This window comes from Condylura cristata, unplaced genomic scaffold, assembly GCF_000260355.1.
Source record: "Condylura cristata isolate star-nosed mole 26May11 unplaced genomic scaffold, ConCri1.0 scaffold00004, whole genome shotgun sequence".
Lineage (NCBI taxonomy): Eukaryota > Metazoa > Chordata > Mammalia > Eulipotyphla > Talpidae > Condylura > Condylura cristata.
In genome coordinates, this window is record NW_004567105.1 from 51,752,345 (window position 1) to 51,769,650 (window position 17,306).

General features: G+C 37.7%; 1 protein-coding gene across 9 annotated transcripts in view; it reads left to right on the plus strand.

Moving 5' to 3' along the window:
* Window positions 1-17,306, plus strand: part of CADPS (Ca++-dependent secretion activator) — a 428,545-nt gene that overhangs the window by 181,174 nt on the left and 230,065 nt on the right. For all 9 annotated transcript variants that reach the window (XM_012735284.1, XM_012735280.1, XM_012735279.1 and 6 more), the window contains exons 5-6: window positions 8,558-8,791; window positions 12,972-13,093. In XM_012735284.1, coding sequence (XP_012590738.1) covers window positions 8,558-8,791; window positions 12,972-13,093 — 356 coding nt within the window. The remainder of the gene's footprint in view (window positions 1-8,557; window positions 8,792-12,971; window positions 13,094-17,306) is intronic.

Genomic DNA, 17,306 nt, shown 5'->3' on the forward strand with positions numbered 1-17,306 from the left:
AAGTGAATTTTAGTTATTATTTGTAGAGAATGGAAAATGATCTCAGAATGTATGGAGGCTCTCCAAGCATTTAAAGTGTCAAGGTTTTCTTTGAGAGATTCTGTCTCTGCAGTCTCCTATTCTCCTGGCTATTGTATCTTTTCTTTTGTGGTGTTCATTCTAGTTGATGGTCTTCTTCCCAGAGCTAGTTGGGTCTGGAGGTGAACTTTTCATCCACGAAGAACCAAACACAGTGCTTAGTCTGTCCTACCTATAAGTATTTGGCCTAGAATGAATATCTGATGCACACTAGAATGATGAATGCTTTCCATGGCCCTTGGACTCTGGTTCAAAACATAGACCTGTATGTTCTAGTAGGATATCTTCAACCATGCTTACATCTTCCATGTAGAGAAAACAAGGCAAACGAATGGAATCAGATGCTTTACCACTGAATGATGAGGTTGGCTTAGGAAATAAAAGAATGATGTCTACATACAGAAAGAAGCAGAGACAGGGAATATTCTGAGAACCTCAAGATGGTCAAGTACTTTGACCCACCTGTTCTTGAACCTCAGCCTTATAATTGCTTTCGCTTCCATTCAGTTAGATTCCAAGATATATAAATTCTCCCTATTCCTATACTGAATAAAATTGAGAAGTATCACATCTACTAAAAGTTAAATGAAACATCAAAATCTCAGATATTGGCTAGTTCATGAAGAGATATTGAAACAAAGCATCTCTGCTTGTCTTCTTTTAGCATGCCCTGATTTTTCTATTTTGAGCATCACAGTGAATTTTAGTGAGGGTGTGTAATTCAACCCATATGGCTAAACGTCAGCTTCTGTAAATATCATAACCAGAAATTCCTGGATATAGATGTCATCCATCATACATAATTTACTCTGTTTTCAGAATTGAAAGATGGTAGAGTTCTTTTCACTGCAAGAAAGAGATAACCAGCTTGAAACAGCTTATGTTCAAAGAGTGATGGAATCTAGGGATCAAGGAGTGTCTCAAAGAGCCATGGGCAAGGGATGGTCAGCATTCAAGAAGGAACTGGAGATAGGGACCACTGTGTGTGGTCAGAGCTTGCCTTCTATTCCCTTCACTCTGTGTGTCTCCTTTAATATTCTTTCTTTGCAAACCAGTTTTCTTTGTTTTTTTTTCTGCTGCTTTACAGTTTTGTCTGTCTCCAGTAAGGCCAAATAGGAAATCAGTCAACCTCTTTCTCCTTGTTTCTCGCCCCCTTTTAACTACCCCTTCAAATTTACAATTTCAAGAGTCACTCCTTTATCTGGCACAACTTGATTCCAGGGCCAACTCCTAGAGCACTTGTAGAAAGGAAATGAGGGTTTCTTTGAACACACAGGTGTGGAGATAGGTCACTGAAGGTGGGAGAGAGGATTCTGGGTGGGTCATTAGCTAACCTACCAGCAGCCTTATAAAAGGTGCTGTCATTATGCTCATTTCCTGAAAAAGGCTGAAGCAGATGCATTAGTGGACTTGGCCAAGGGCACTCAATGACTAGACTCTGCACTCTTAACCAGTATTTATATTAATACTACATAATGCCTTTTCTACATAAAGGTCCTCATTTTACTTATCACCCCAATTTACATATCCAACATACCCTTTACTTTGCCTCATTCTGTTCTTCCAATCCTCTCTCAGAACAGTTCCTTATTAATAAATGCATCTGTCACTGGCTGGGAATATTCACATAAACTTTCATTTAGACTCATGATGAATAATCTTTTGAATTACAGTACTTCTTTCCAAGGCACTTCAAAGAACCAGTGACATGCCATATTCTTATCTAGAAAGTTGAAAGCTGACCAGTTGAATCCCAGTTTGCAAGATCTTTCTTATGAATAGTCTGGTAAAGGTGGAAAATTCCTCCAGGACAGGATTCTCCTATATGCACACATAGTTCTCCCTCCCTAGTGGTTGACCCTCAAGGAAAATGCTTGCTCTCTTCCACTAAAATTTACTGTGTATTTCCTTCAGTTTACCTGGAAGCCCAAATGAAGCAGCATCACTTGGTAGAACTAACTACTAGAATTCTGAACGCTTCCTGATTGGATTTCCTTAGAATCTGGAAAGAAGATTGTAAGGATTCTGGTATCACTTCCAGCACATTTTCATAGTCACATGCTTCCACTGAAAAGCATATACCTCTCCTCTGTATATCAAAGAAAGAGGAGGGAGCCAAGTGCAAGGTAGATTTCCTCTTTCCACATTCCTACATTTTAGCCTATCAATTCAGTCATGCCAACATGCAATGAGTCGTCAGAGACTACACGAGCTCTCACTGAACATCAAACACACCACCTGACGGTTTATGAGGAGCTATAATGCATTTTTAAATATCTGGTAGAGAAGACTCCTTAATCCCTATTCAAACATTTTCCAAATGCTTTCATGTTGATATTAATGTATCCCCGAATTTCACTTAGGAATTAAGTCTTAAGTTATTTAAATTGTATGATCAGAAGTTGACATTTGAATTTTAACAGTCAAATTGTGGCTTTAGTGCTGCAGTGATAATTTGCCAGTTCTTTTGGCCATGTTTTGGGGTAAAGTTCCAATGTTCTTGAACTAATTATAAGCGCCAAATAATACAGCTTTTGTATTATTAGTGGCAGAGATCTGGGAATAAAACACTGCTGGTTTTTCAGGCTGTAAAAAACCCCTGTTTCAGGCAAAACAAAATTGCCATCTTGTGCCATGGCATGGTTGCAAATATCATGAGACTATGCCCCAGCAGAGAACTAGTATACAAATATTTTACTGATGGAATCATTGTATATACGTTGTCAAAAGTCAGATAAAAATGGAATCTTCTCCTACCACAGACTACTACTGCATACAAACAGAAATTAATTCCACTCCTCCTGGCATCCACCCTGTGTCATGAAGTCACACTGTGTCCAGTCACAAAGTAGGAGTTTGGTTCAATTTTTGACCTAAGAAAATGTGTATAGGTTCCATGTGTATAGGCCTTTGTCAGGTAGTTAAACAAAAAAGAAATCTGAGCTCAAGAAAAGATCTAACTGCCAGGAGGTACTCTGAAGTTCCTTCATGTAAAGGGAAGTTCACCTAATCCATAAAATCTGAGGAAGTAAGCCTACAGCATTCAAGGGCAGGTTTGGGTAAGGATGTCAATCCAGGAAACTAATGCCTGCATCTAAAATACCTTCTGATATTATAACACTAATTTTGACAAATTCCTACCAAGACCACCTTGCTTTTGTTTAATGTGCACACCTTCCCCCATTGCTCCCTACTTTATACCCACCCCAACCCTTCTCCAATCACAAAATTCACAGTAACTGGTAATAGTGAATGTCCACTGCCATGGAGGACTCAGTTGGACCAGCAAGATGTAAGATGAGTAGATTAGAGAGTGTATATCTGTAGACCCCATGCTTAGAGGCCCATAAGATTCACCTTTGCTCTGTTGCCATTTGAGACCACATAATTCTGCCCTATCTTATAATAGCTAAGAACATGAACTCTTGGTTTCAGGTTCATTTCTACTAATTATTGGTATGACTTCTCTCTTTTTTTTTTTTTTAAGATTTATTTACTTATGCATGCAGAACTGGGGTACAGGCCAGAGGTGCAGGGGCAGTGAGAGGATTCACCGGAAACAGAGTAGGGAGCAGAACAGGCAGATTGATGAGGTACACTGCTGAGGGAAGCAATGGGAGGGTCAGGAGAGGTCTGCCACGCCATGTGGGTCACCTCCAGGGCAGGCAGGGGTTGAACTCATATGGAAGTGGCTTTAGTTTCTTAGTGATGTGTTTTAACCCACTGCACCACCAGGGAGGACCCTGACTTCTCTGTTTTATTTTCCTCCAAATTCTGGGAATAAATACCAGCACTCTAATGGGTTGTTAGAGGATTAAATGAGTTAAAGTATATAAAGTCTTTGAACTCATATCCAGTCACAGTCCAGTATCTACTCCAGCTGGCATTATGATCTGTACTATAATTATCACGATTATTATTGGTGGTAGTGGTAGGGATGGTGGGTAGTAGCTATAGTGCCTGATGTGTATGTGTGTATGTAAGTATGTGTGTACATATATATATACAAATACACTTAGTAAAATGCATATATAAGTAGATACATGTAGATAGATAATACATACATAAATACAGCTAGAAGTCAAAAGTATAAATGGTTGTTTTTATATCTTATACTTCACAATTCTAAGCAGTTTATTATCCCCATCTCAAATGTGGAAACTAAAATATAAGCAGCTAGATAAACCTGTCTAAAGTCACATAGTTATTAACAAATAGCAAACCCATGATTCTAAGTCAAGTATCTTTCACTTACATTATCTGGACTAGATTCCTTGGTGTGCCTTTCTCTGCATGTCTCTGTTACCTCAGATGTCACAGGGTGCCTAACTGATCACTTTCTGCCTAGCCCTCCTATATCATGCCCTTTTGCTGGCTCTTTCATCCTTATGAGCATGACATATAATAGGAGCCCAGGGTTGTTTGAGAGATTGGATTGAATAGCTGAACACCATCGATTATCACCCCTGTGTCTAGAAAATGCCCATCTGCCACCGCCTTTCTTCTGACTTTCCACCAATGTATGTCACGTAAGCCATTGAGGGTCTAAGGGCCCTCTTTCTGGGTGAGGATACATTAGCCAGCTTTTAAACACGTCCACTTATCTTCTTTTGATAAGAAATGCAAGCACAGAAGGAAAAAAGCAAATGGCTAACAGCTGGTAGCACTTCCAAATACTATTTTTTAAGATGTTCCAAAAATTCCTCAGCGTGGCCAAGCATAAAAATCCCAGTGGAAATTGTCCTTGGGAGGCCATCCCCAATGAGGAATGTTATCAACCTGAAACAAAAATAAATGGATGACAGAGAATCTTTTTGGAAAAATTTATCTGCCCATATGTAGTATCTTTCAAAAAGCAATATACATAATGATCCTTTTGTCAAGGCTGATTTAATTTTATGCTTGAGAAAGAAGCAATCAAGATGGACAGCTATATTTTCCTTATTTTGGCACAACTACAACTTTAATATACATTTATAATAGGTCTGTTGCTAAAAACTTAAGAACCCTAACCTAGATTGACAGGATTCTGTTTCTTCTCAAGGCTTAAGTACTCAGAGAAGAAGAATGGCTTATTTTCCCCTGCAGACTTCAGTTTTATGAGTCCTATCTCATGATGTCCTAAGGAACTGTTCACATTCAGGAAAGAGTGCTTATTCTTTGGATTTTTCCAATATTTTATGTCAAAATTAGTAGACACCAATTCTGGATCATTGCTATGTTATCTGTACCAGTAAGTCTTGTTCCAAAACTTCAAGACTGAGGCGTTCAGAAGTCTCAAGTGAGTCCCAAAGATGAACTTGACAGAAGGAACTACACTTTATGGGAAGGTCTCTCAAAACTGATTAGCAGGAAAGAACCCACATCAGGCACACAGTTGTCTTTCCCTATATCTCCATGGCAACTGCAAGGCCAGAAGCTGCTAATAAAAATCAGAGATACCATTTACCTAGCTGCCCCAAGATATTCATGTAATTATGAGGTTTGTGTCCCCATGTGAGGAGAGATAAGCCTGTTAAGATGTGACCTTAGGTACTTTACATCTCTTGACACAGCCTGGGGACTTCTCTTTGGTCATGAATTTCCTTACTTTTCCCCTCATTCCCAAATAAGGTCATATTCAAAAGGAGATAGGGAAGTATGTTGGGACCATCTACAATTATGTAGACCATCTTGGATTCATGGCTCCCTGTTATATTTTCCACAGAAGGGAGAAAAGAGCAGTAACTATCTCAGCCAATCAACATGATCCCAGTCACTTTCTCATCCACTGTGTTCTCAGCCCAAGGGTCACCTTTTCTGGAAAGCTACCCCAGTATCTCTCAGGAAGAGTTCACATCTGAGACTCTTTAATTACAACACACACCTTGATGTTTTCTTAGAAGTCTTTCCCGAGATATTGTAAGCTCCAGGAAAACAGTCCTTTCATCATGATCCCCTTGTGCCTATCACTGTGCCAAGCACATGTAGGTGGAGCAACTACAGCCAAGTACTCACATCTCTTATGTCCTTTCGGAAAGAATACCACCTACACTTCTAAGGCTTTAAGCTATCCCCTGATCAGCTGACAAAAATTAAGCCCAGTGTGCAAAAGTTTTAAAGAAATACCTTACTAGCTCCTATCAAGTTCATCCATTTCAGAGATACCTGTCCTGTTTCTCTCATACCCAAATGTATTCATAGAGTGCCATGTGAAAGACTGAGCCCAGCCTGGAAATAGACAGTGATATACCAAGAGGGTCAGGAAGGAATTGATTATCTAAAGTTGCTGGGTAGAATTCAGACTCCCATTGCATGAAAAAGCAGAACTTTGATCTCCCAGAGCCTAATTTATCCTCTACCATCTTCTCATATTTGAGTTTTAGCTGCATTGATATTAATAAGGATATCTTCACAAGTCATCCATTCATTCACTCAATTCACACATACTAAGTTGTACATTATTTCTCAGACTAAGCATTCAGCAATTTATCCCTCATTTCCCATTGGGAAAGACATTAAGCAAAAAAAAAAATCACAGCTGAGTAATTATATTTATATATTCAGCATTACTAAGATGAGCTAGAAAGTACAACAGGGACACCTAGGGAAGTAAAGTTTTGAGGTTGAAATATGGAAAACAGCATAGAGTTACCTGAGGAAGCCAGGGGATAGGGAATATGTATAATAGACTCCAACTAGGAAGATTGGCCTAGCACCAACGCATCTCCAGATCCTACATACTCATTGTATGATTCTAAATGGAGCTTTATAGTGGCAAAGACTAAAAACCCTTCTAGCTAACTGGTAACTAGGAGGAATTACTGAAAGGAAAATAAGAAGATTCAAGGAACCAAAAAACAAGAGAAATACCTAGGTTTTGTGGTAATTAGAAAAGCCAATAAAGGTCAAAGTTCCTTTCTGTTACTCTACATGCCCCATTCTTCTCTTCTCTCTACCTCTCCTTCCATCTTCTCCATTCTCCTCATTCCTTATCTTTCCCTCCCTCCCATCTTTATGTCTTTGTACCTCTTTCTCTTTGTCAGATATTTAACTTACCTGGATTAAAATAGCATCCAATCATCAGTCTATATAATCTTACAGTTTCACTCCACTACAACATCTCTCAGTTCAATTTCTTGAGAAATTAAATCAATTGCTAGCCATTTAATATAACTAGTTGCTGACTTTGAGTCAAGGTCCATGTAGACTGCTTATGTTTTTATCACCTAGAATTAGTAAACTCATTCATGTTCCATATGGTTCAGATATAGTTTTACTCCAGCCATAGGGATTGAGTACTTAACTCATGCCTGAAGAGTTCAGCATAGCATATTACTAGCCATAGAAACTGTTGCAGGTATGTACATGAGTTAAATGTTAGGTAATAATTCTAGAAAAGATTTGCATTCTTCCATGAGTATGATAAAAGAGACATTAATTCTTTCTTTAGGCAATGCGATAAGATGTCTTAAAGCACAAATCTTTAGCAGCCTTTTTGTGACAGTAAGGGGATGCAGACTGACCATGGAGCCAATCTAGATGAACCGAAACCAGAATTTGAAGGAAGAATTCATTTGTGGTGCTGTCATCTGAGTCCTGATTCTGCCTTGCCTGAGGCTGGGTCTATCCCCATGACATTTTCATGTCAATAAATTCTTTTCATTGTTTGGGAAGTTGGATTTTTCTGGCACTTGGGAAAAAAAAATCAAACTGACTTAGCATGCCCCTCATAAAGTCAGTTATGGAACAGGTCTAGGGAAGACCAGTTCATATTTCAAATGAGAAGTGAAACTTTGAGCAGATGATTTATCAAAAGTATATTCAAGGCACCTCACCAACTTAGTGGTAGAAAGACATAAATAGCAGGACTAAAGCATATTGTCACTACAACTGAATTGATGAGCAAGGAAGGAAAAAGATAGTGCTGTTCTGATGCTGAATTGCTCTATCTTCTTTTGTAAATAATTTTAATCACTTCATTAAGTTTTTAAATTTTTCTTGAAAATAGTAAGTATTCTTCTTAGAAATAGCCACAAGCTATGTTTAAAACATCTCAAGTGAGCTTCTCCTGAATTATTCATTAGAGAAAGTCTCTGTAGATATCCAGAAATAGGGTATATTTCTTTCTTCATAACTTAAAAAACAACTAGCTGCATTTTGCTGAAATAGACAAACTATTTGAACTGAAACCAGATTAGAAAAAAAAAATCACCTCATTTTTCTTTCCACAAATCAAATTTGCTAGAAAAATATTGAGGGGAGGGGTAGTGAACTGTAATAAAACATACGATTCTTTCCCACTATCCATTTATATATGTATTTCTACTTATCAGAGATTGTAAATAACTAGAAGTTAGGCAGCTGTCTGCTCAACCAAGCAGAACATTTTTCTAGCACAAATTTCATTAGTGGTAGATGTTATCATATCTCTGGGCTTCAAGATGAAAGCCTTCTGTCTGAATCAAGTTTCTGTCATACTTCTCTTTTTCTTTGTAAGGAACGCAAATTTCCCAAATTTGTATCCAAAGAAATGGAAAACATGTACATTGAGGAGCTGAAGTCCTCCGTCAACCTGCTCATGGCCAATCTGGAGAGCATGCCAGTGTCCAAAGGCGGCGAGTTCAAGCTTCAGAAACTCAAACGCAGTCACAACGCTTCCATCATAGACATGGGTGAGGAGAGTGAGAACCAGCTCTCCAAGTCAGATGTCGTGCTGTCTTTCTCCTTGGAGGTAAAAAGCTCTGAATTCCTAAAAGCTTCCTGGTACCACCAGAGGATATGGGTGATTAGATGCATCACAATCAACTTGTTTTCCTTCTCAAACCCAGAAGTGGTCATTAAAATAATAGCTTCTAAACATAGGTCAGTTGATCAGCAAGTATTTTCCCAACTTGAGAGAGTCCATACTTTGTTTATGGAAATGCTATCTTATGAACCACTTACTAAATTTAACCTTGCGTTACTTTTCCAGCCTTAAAGCAGTGCTCCAAGATTTTGTAAAGACCTTGTACAATTTAGGATACTTAAAATCTTGACTCCCTGGATTACAGTTAGGGGAGAATCAATCTAGCATCATTTCATATTGTATAAAAGCTTTTTTTCCCTACCTTCTCTCCTGTTGGTTACACAGTAGCGAGCCCTTTATTGTGGTGAAACCTTTTTAATTTACCACATTTCCTCTTGAAAGGATCCATTTGTATCAGAATTAATGGTGGTCTGCCCAGGATGGCAATAAATGTCTCTATAACTTCTACTCAGCTATTTGTTTTCATACATATAATCTAGGGAGTGGATCTAGGTGAGCACCATCAGAGTTAGCTGGGAAGTAGGTGCAGTATGTAAACTCCTGGAACCCTAGGTGTCCATTGACTCAGATCTCCAGGGAATATAACATGGTGTGCTCGCTTTGGTAACAGTGATTGTCGAATATTTAATCAATTGCACTGATAGATATCCCTCTACTTAAGAAAAATAAAGACATGTTCCCAGAGAGATTTTTCACAAATGTTTATAGCAGTATTTATAATCACCCAAGATGGAAACCATGTCCATGTCAAATGAGTGGTGAGTGGATAGATAAAATCTGGGGCAACCATATAACAATATGCTTCAATAATTGAAAGGAACAAGCTACTGATACATGATTCATTGAGGTGAGTCTATAAACATCATGCTTAGTGAAAGAAACCAGACATAAGAGACCACCTATTGTTTAGATTCCAGTGATAGGAAATATCCAGAAAAGGCAAATCTCCAGAAACAGAAAGTAGATTGGTGTTGGCTGGAGCGTGGGATAAAAATGGACATGAGGGACATTTAATAGAGGTGATAAAAATAGGTAAACCAAGTTTTGTTGATGATCACACAACTTAGTAAATTTGCTAATGTCTACACTGTATATTTGAATGGATTAATTATAGTGTGCTTTAATAAAGTTGTTAGAAAAATAAAATTTTTAGGAGGAGTAGAATCCATGGCATGTACATTTTAATGAGCTACCCAAGTACTTTTTACAGGCTTCAAACTTTGAGAACCATCCATAATTTATTAAAGTCAAAACCCTGAGGATTTTAGGATGACTTGAGATTTGTGGAGACCAAGAGAATAGATCAAGTTTCTGTAGATTTAATTAGGACTTGTAAAGACTAAATTAATTTTCTAAAACATCATTAAGGCTTGCTTTGAATTAACGTCTGATAATTTGTTTTACTGTGCTCAGTTTGGATCAAGATAGTCATATTACAATGTTTTCAACATGTATTTTGCAGTTGGCAGAGAGAGTATTCAATTAAATATAGAGCACTTGGTATGTGAAAAAAATCATCAGTATAATTTCACAGAAACTTACATTCTCTCTCTTTTTTTTTCCTCTTTTAATACTGCTACCTGAGCTACTGAACGCTTTTACTTAGGTGTCTTTGAATTTGATTATTTCCAATTAGAGGTGGCAATTTATTCCCTACAGCCTTTTGTTTTTCTGCTGAAAGGAGTGGGGGAATGTGGTTTATTGATTTTCATGGAGCTTTTACGTCTGCAATTTTCTGATTCTTTATCAGCACTCAGTATTATATAGCCAATTATCTGAAATAAAGATGTGGGCGTGTTCCTAACTTTACTCCTGTGTGTCTGAGATTCAAATAGGCTTTAACTTGTAAGTACAAGTACACACGAAAATACCCTAGAGTTCCCAAATACTTTTTTTTTTTTTAAAGATTTATTTGTACATACATAACGGGGGTACAGGCCAGAGGCTCAGGGGTGGCGAGAGGCTTCACCAGAGACAGAGTGGGGAGCAGAACAGGCAGATCAACGAAGTACACTGCTGAGGGGAGCAGCGGGCGGGTCAGAAGATGTCTGCCACGCCATGTGGTCACCTCCGGGGCAGGTGGGAATCGAACTCGTGCGGAAGTGGCTTTAGCTTCTCAGTGCAGTGCTTTAACCCACTGCGCCATCAGGGAGGGCCCCCAAATACTTTTTAATTGAACACTCAATTACACATCATACTATAATTGTCAGCAAAGATCATCTTGCATCTATTTTTGAATGTGTTTGGGATGATACAAAGAGAGGAAGCCAAAAGAGGGAGAAAGGGAGCGGTCATTTCATCCATGTATACTGGGTTTGAATTTGAAGTGGTACAAGACATATTTTATATCACAGTAGAATTGCATGACTTGCAGAGACACCAATCCACAGTTAACTGCAGCAGTGGACTTAGATTCGGGGGGAGTGCTCTGATGAAAAGCAGTAAGTATTGTAGAATGTCACGGTTGGCTCAGTGATTTTCCAACAACTCAGTGAATCCTTGAAAAAGTTTTTTTCAAGATGTGGATAATAAAGTCCCAGAGAGGTTAAGAAATCTGTAAATGATGATACCTGTAAAAGATGTAGACCCAGAATTTGAATGCAGATCTTTTAAATTCCTGAAATTCTGTACTTTCTACTATGCCTCCCATTTCTCCTTATTCCTCTGGTTTTCCCAGTATAAACTTTTAATTAGCTACATTTTATCTACACACAATAGCCACAAAAAGGGATAGGGCATATGTCAATATCCTGATTATACTGAAGAGGAAACTGAGGCTCAAAAGATCTGATTTAAAAAAAAAGTTATAACTTCAAGTTCATCATTTCCCTAGATTAAATGACTAATACATTGGTTCTAAATCAGCAGCATCAACCTTCCAGGTGATTCTGATTCACAATAAGTTTGAGAACTTATTGAGGCTATTAAGCCCAAAACAGTGTTGTGAACCCTGGTTTAAATCCAGCCCCATTGTATTTCTTTGAAGCAAGCCCTTTGAAGAAGTGTATGTTTTTTTTTGTTTATTTGTTTGTTGTTTTTTGCAACAACCACATCTTTCTTCTTATGCAATGCCATTACCTTTTTAAAAGTATAATTGAATGTTTTTTTTTTTTTAATGTATCTTGCTCTTTATAGATCTCAGATGCAGGTCATTCATTTCAGGTCTTTAAATCATCTCTACCTTCCTTTACCCTCCTCTCCTCTTTCTGAGAAGTGGTAGGGCAGAGCATTCAGTATAAGAATATACCATGGTTGAATGGAATTTGGGGGTAGTGGTGGAAGGTGCCAAAAATTGTAAATGATACGTTTACAAAAACACCGTCCTTTTTTTCTGTCTAGAATAGAGTATACAGCAGCAGACTGCTTTTGTTTTGAGCATATAGCACAGAGCTTGTGTGTCTTATTCTTCCCTTTTTGGATCATTGTCAAAACTTCAAAATCAGATTTCTACCTTTGATTCTTATTCAGTCCATTTTCTGGTAGGTATGAGAGGAGCAGCTGACAAATTGGGAAAGACAAGATAATGGGCTACCACTGAGTGGCAAGTGCTCTCTTCAGACAGAGCATGTGCCTTCCATTTAGCCCCAGTCCTGTCTACTCCCTATTGTATCTGACTCTACTACTGACTGATATTTGGCCTGTTTTCTTGGCATTTGTGTTATTGTTATCTTATTAGAAAGAGAAAAATAACTCTTAGACCTATGTCTCTTCCTAATGATGAATTAAGTTAAACCATTTTTAAAGAAAATATAATCTTTTGCTTTGCAGAAAAATGATTCTGTGTATTTAACACAGAAGAGAGTAGTCAATTTTATATTACCTGTCTGGCCCCAGTGAGGATCTGAACTAGCAAGTGTTGTCTTTTCATTCTTCAAGGCAGTAAGCTGCACTATGTGAAATTATGGCAGTAAGCTGCACTATGTGAAATTATGTCTTCATGTTAGATTGGTCCCATCAAGGCTGGTAGAAATCTGATAGAAGCTAGCAGATACCTCTTGACTTTATGGTAACTACTTCCTAGCTATATTTTATATTTTTTCTTCTAATGATGATGCTGCTCAGGGATTTTGGGATTAACCTCCAGTATCTGTGATTCTGTTTCTAGGTGGTGATCATGGAAGTCCAGGGCCTAAAATCCTTAGCTCCAAATCGCATAGTGTACTGTACAATGGAGGTGGAAGGAGGAGAAAAACTACAGACTGACCAGGCTGAGGCTTCAAAACCAACGTAAGTTGTTTCTTTAAAAGGCTTATGTTCCAGAAATGTGTTCCCTCTGGCTTCCTTTCAGCCAACTCCAAATTTAAGATATGGTTTCCCCAGAAGTTTCTAGAAGAAACTTATTTATTTTTTTGTACCTTGTTTATTTTTCAAGCAAGACAACTCACCTGCATTTTAACTTGGTAGCCATAACAAGGATTTCAATTCCTTTAAAGCAGATAACAGAAAGAATAAATTAAGGAAACTCTCTTTTTTGAAAGAAAACCAGTGGGGCTGGAATTTAGAGAACTGACAGTAAGAAAGAAGGAACCTCACCATAAAGGGTCTTGCTGGGCCATGGAGAAGGAAGCATGGGAATATATGATTAGATAGGTGTTTAACAAGATCACTGGCTACAATGAAAGGGGCCAGAGTTGATGCAGGAAACCAATTGGTATTATATCGCAGGGGTTCACAAGAACACAGATGATTAATTCATTTGGGTTAATAGACCCTCAGCCCTCAAATATTCTTGAGAGATCTCAGTTCTCTTCCCTCTCTGCTCACTGCCTCTCCCTTCTGTCTCAAACCAGCCTAGACTAATGAGCAACTTTTTTTTTTATTATTGTTGTTAATTCATAGAAAGTCATATAAAGGGTAACTATGAGCAGCAGCTCACTTCCTCCCCACCCCTAGAGCATTAGGAGTAGTTTAACAGAACATGAATAACATACTAGGGTGTTCAAACAAAGTAGTTCAAAGAAAGCAATGTTTCCCCAACCAGAGAAAAATCTGAGGGCATTGTATGCCTTCAAGTGGCTCTTTGAATAAATAGGCAAAGACCTCAGAGGTTCTGAAGCTGGACAAAATTAATGAGCATCACAGGAGGGAATGAAACCAGTGCAATTTGTCATACACCATCCGCCTCCATGTTTTTAAAACTTGATTTCAAACTGGAAATGATTGTAATCTTCTTTTATTGCCATTGATGAAATACCAGCTTCTCCCATCACTATGGTCTGATCATTACCGCTATCTACATGTACTTAGGGGAAAAAAGTAACATGTAAGGAGAAGGAAAACATTGTGTGGCATTTCTACCAGCCTTTTAAGATGAAGGGTCCCATATGGTTTCATCAAGTAGAGAAGGAAGAGGAAAGAGCTGATTTTTCTACTGGGTTACTGTTTCATGTGGGTTATTTTAACTCAAAACATAATTCATACAATTTTATTTGATTTAGAGGTTTCAGTTGCCAGAATAAATGATGAGCTGATTTTCATGTGCTTATGAATATTTAAATTAAAGCTTCAGTTTAGAAATAAATGTGGATGCTTGGATCCACTTGAAATACTAGTAGTTCGCATATATATTTACTCATATGCATACATCTGCAATATTTTGTCCCATATAAAAAAATCACACACAGACATTTTGCTTTTCTAGCCAGAAGTATAATTGTTTTATTCTCCTGCAAGTAATTAGTGGGTATTACCAAACCCTACAAAGGGTTTGTGTTTGTTTAATACAGTAACAATGCAAGTTTCATGCCCAGGGGCAAATCAAATGGCTAGGTAGTGTGCTGTGTCGAGGAGGGTTTTGAGACCAAATCTATATTTAGTGAAAAAATACCCCATGATCAGTTTGCAAAGCCAAAGGAGAGGGAAAGGTACAAGTGCCCAGTGTTTGCCATTTTTGTAGTACCCCCAAACAGTCTACACAGAGTTTGACACCTACCTACTCTCATGTTTATTCCTGTCTCTTCATCTAACCTGTCTATATAAATTCTCCTTGTGCCCTTTATTCATCTTCTTCTAAATCCATAGTTCTTTTCCTGACGTTCTTCACCTTTTTCTTTGTCATTCTTCAGTTCTGGGAGTTTGCCTGTGTCTTCAGTTTTATATGGAGGATGAATAAGCATGATTGTACAGGACCATTTGCTCCCTCTCTCTGTTATTTTGAGTAATCAGGATCCTCTCCATCATTGAAGCTTATATTTCTTTTCCTTTTCTTCCCTTCACCTACTCACAGTTTCTCCCATTACTGATCTCCAACTGTCATCACTGTTACTTGATTTTGATTATCCCTGAAAGTATCCTTTTGGGAGTTATCTGTCATCTGTCCTTATAACACCACTTCATCATCTGACAAGTTCAGCCTTTTCACTGTCCTATTCATCTTCTGACTATACTTCAGCCAGCTAATGCCAATACTGTATATCTTCCAAAACAAAAATTCTATTTAACCCTGTTTTATTTCTTAGTCATAATTTCCATTATTGCTGCTACCAAGAATTTCACTCAGTAACTGGAACACTAGCATCTTGTCTATCACGTGTCTATAAGCAATATGACTTTTGTCTTTTTTATGTGTTTTTGTTTTTGTTTGTTTTTGTTTTTGCAAATATAGTCCAATCCGAGAGCATATTATATAACTCACTTTGCCCCAGAAGTGCAGTTTTGAGAACTGGAATATGTGGAATAGTCAAAGAAAAACAAAGACAGGGAAAGTGGTGTTGTGCTCACTTGAGAGTTTGGGAATGCAATGCATTAATTTCTTTCTGTACAGAGTTCATTTTAGAGGCTTTGAAGATTTGCAACAGCTTTGTTTATCTATGAGAATCCTTGTGGTAATTAATATCTATTAATGTCCACAGGAAATACTAGCCTATATATTTCAAACCTGGTTTTCCCTCACCTCCTTTATCAGTGTCATCTCCTTTACACCAGTGACCTGCCCAATCTGGACATTCTGAATCAGGTGCATAATGTAAGATGTTATGTTCATGGATTAAGTATACTTTGTGTTGGATAAAATGGGGGGAGGGTGTGGTGTTGCTTTTACTCATCCTCATTTCGTCAATATCTTTGCTACCCTGAGTTATTTTCAAATATACCATATTTTCTCTCAATTCTAAATTGCCTCCTCTCCTGCTTTTTTAACCTGGAAAAGTCAGAAGAATAAATGATCAAAAGTTTCCAAAGGCTGTACTTATCTTTTAAAAAAAAAAAAAATGTTGCATCCATTTGCAACACATTGTGTCTCCCTCTAATGAGAAACTAGTGGGGGTGGTCAGATAGAAGTAATTGGAATTGTGTTTTTAGATGAACAATCTCAAGGATACTTGGAAATAGAGAAATGTTTCTCTGTGAAATAGAGAAGAGTACTTTTCTTGCCATGGGGCTGTGTTTTTTCATCAAAGAGCAGCACTCTTACCTTTGCTGATAATAGATCTTATGTTAGGAATTACCAAGACATGGCATTGAGTGACATCAGATCATGTGAAAAGCATGTTACTCCATTTCCAGTTACTCTGACTGGGTGAAGGAGTATATTTTGATTTGGTGCTATAGGTCTTTTTTAGACCTCCAGTTCAGAGTGTCTCTAAGTCAGAACCTCCAATTAGAACTTAATAACATTGCATAAATATCATTTAACCAAAAATATTATGTGTTCTCTGGGTCTTGGAATGGGTTAAACAGAAACCAAGTCTCTGTCCTGAACTACTCCTTCCTTCAACAGTTAAACACAAGTGAATAGGCACAAGTATTTCCTCAGTTAATATACATGGATTACTTTCTTTGTGCCTGGCTAGGGCTGGGGCTACATAGGCATGAATAACATGCATTAGTCTTGACTTCTAGTAGTATATACACTCTAGGAAAGGACACAGGCAATTAACAAGTGAACACATAAATAGGTATGGTAATAACAGGTTATAATTTGTGTTACTTTCATGACTGGCGCTGCTGCTTTGTCTTCTACATCAGTGACATAAGCTTTTCATTTTAAAAAGGTATATTAACATTTAAAAATTGAACTAATTAAAATGAAAGATGTTAAGTAATAGTACAGGTGGTACTTAGATATGAAAGTACCTTGTGTTGGTATGTGAAAATAACAAAGATTGAGAAGATGGTATATAGATTACTTTAATATGGGAAAAGTGATGTAAGGGAAGTGACTAGTGCCTGAGAAGGCAGTATTCTCCAAAATATTACCTTTCTTGGTAGATTTATATAGTGTAAGTTAACTCTCAAAGGAACATGTCTTCTGGATTAAATAGCAGAGAAATTTAAATAATTTTGGTGAAAATAAAGGCAGCTTGAGTTAGCAGTCCAGTGCTAAATTATCTGCAATTATATTCTTTCTTCTGAGTTGAAATCAACTATGCCACTTGATATTTGATCATTTAATGTGGGGGGCCTTGACCAGCAAGGCGAGGGGGTAAAGCACCAGGGACAG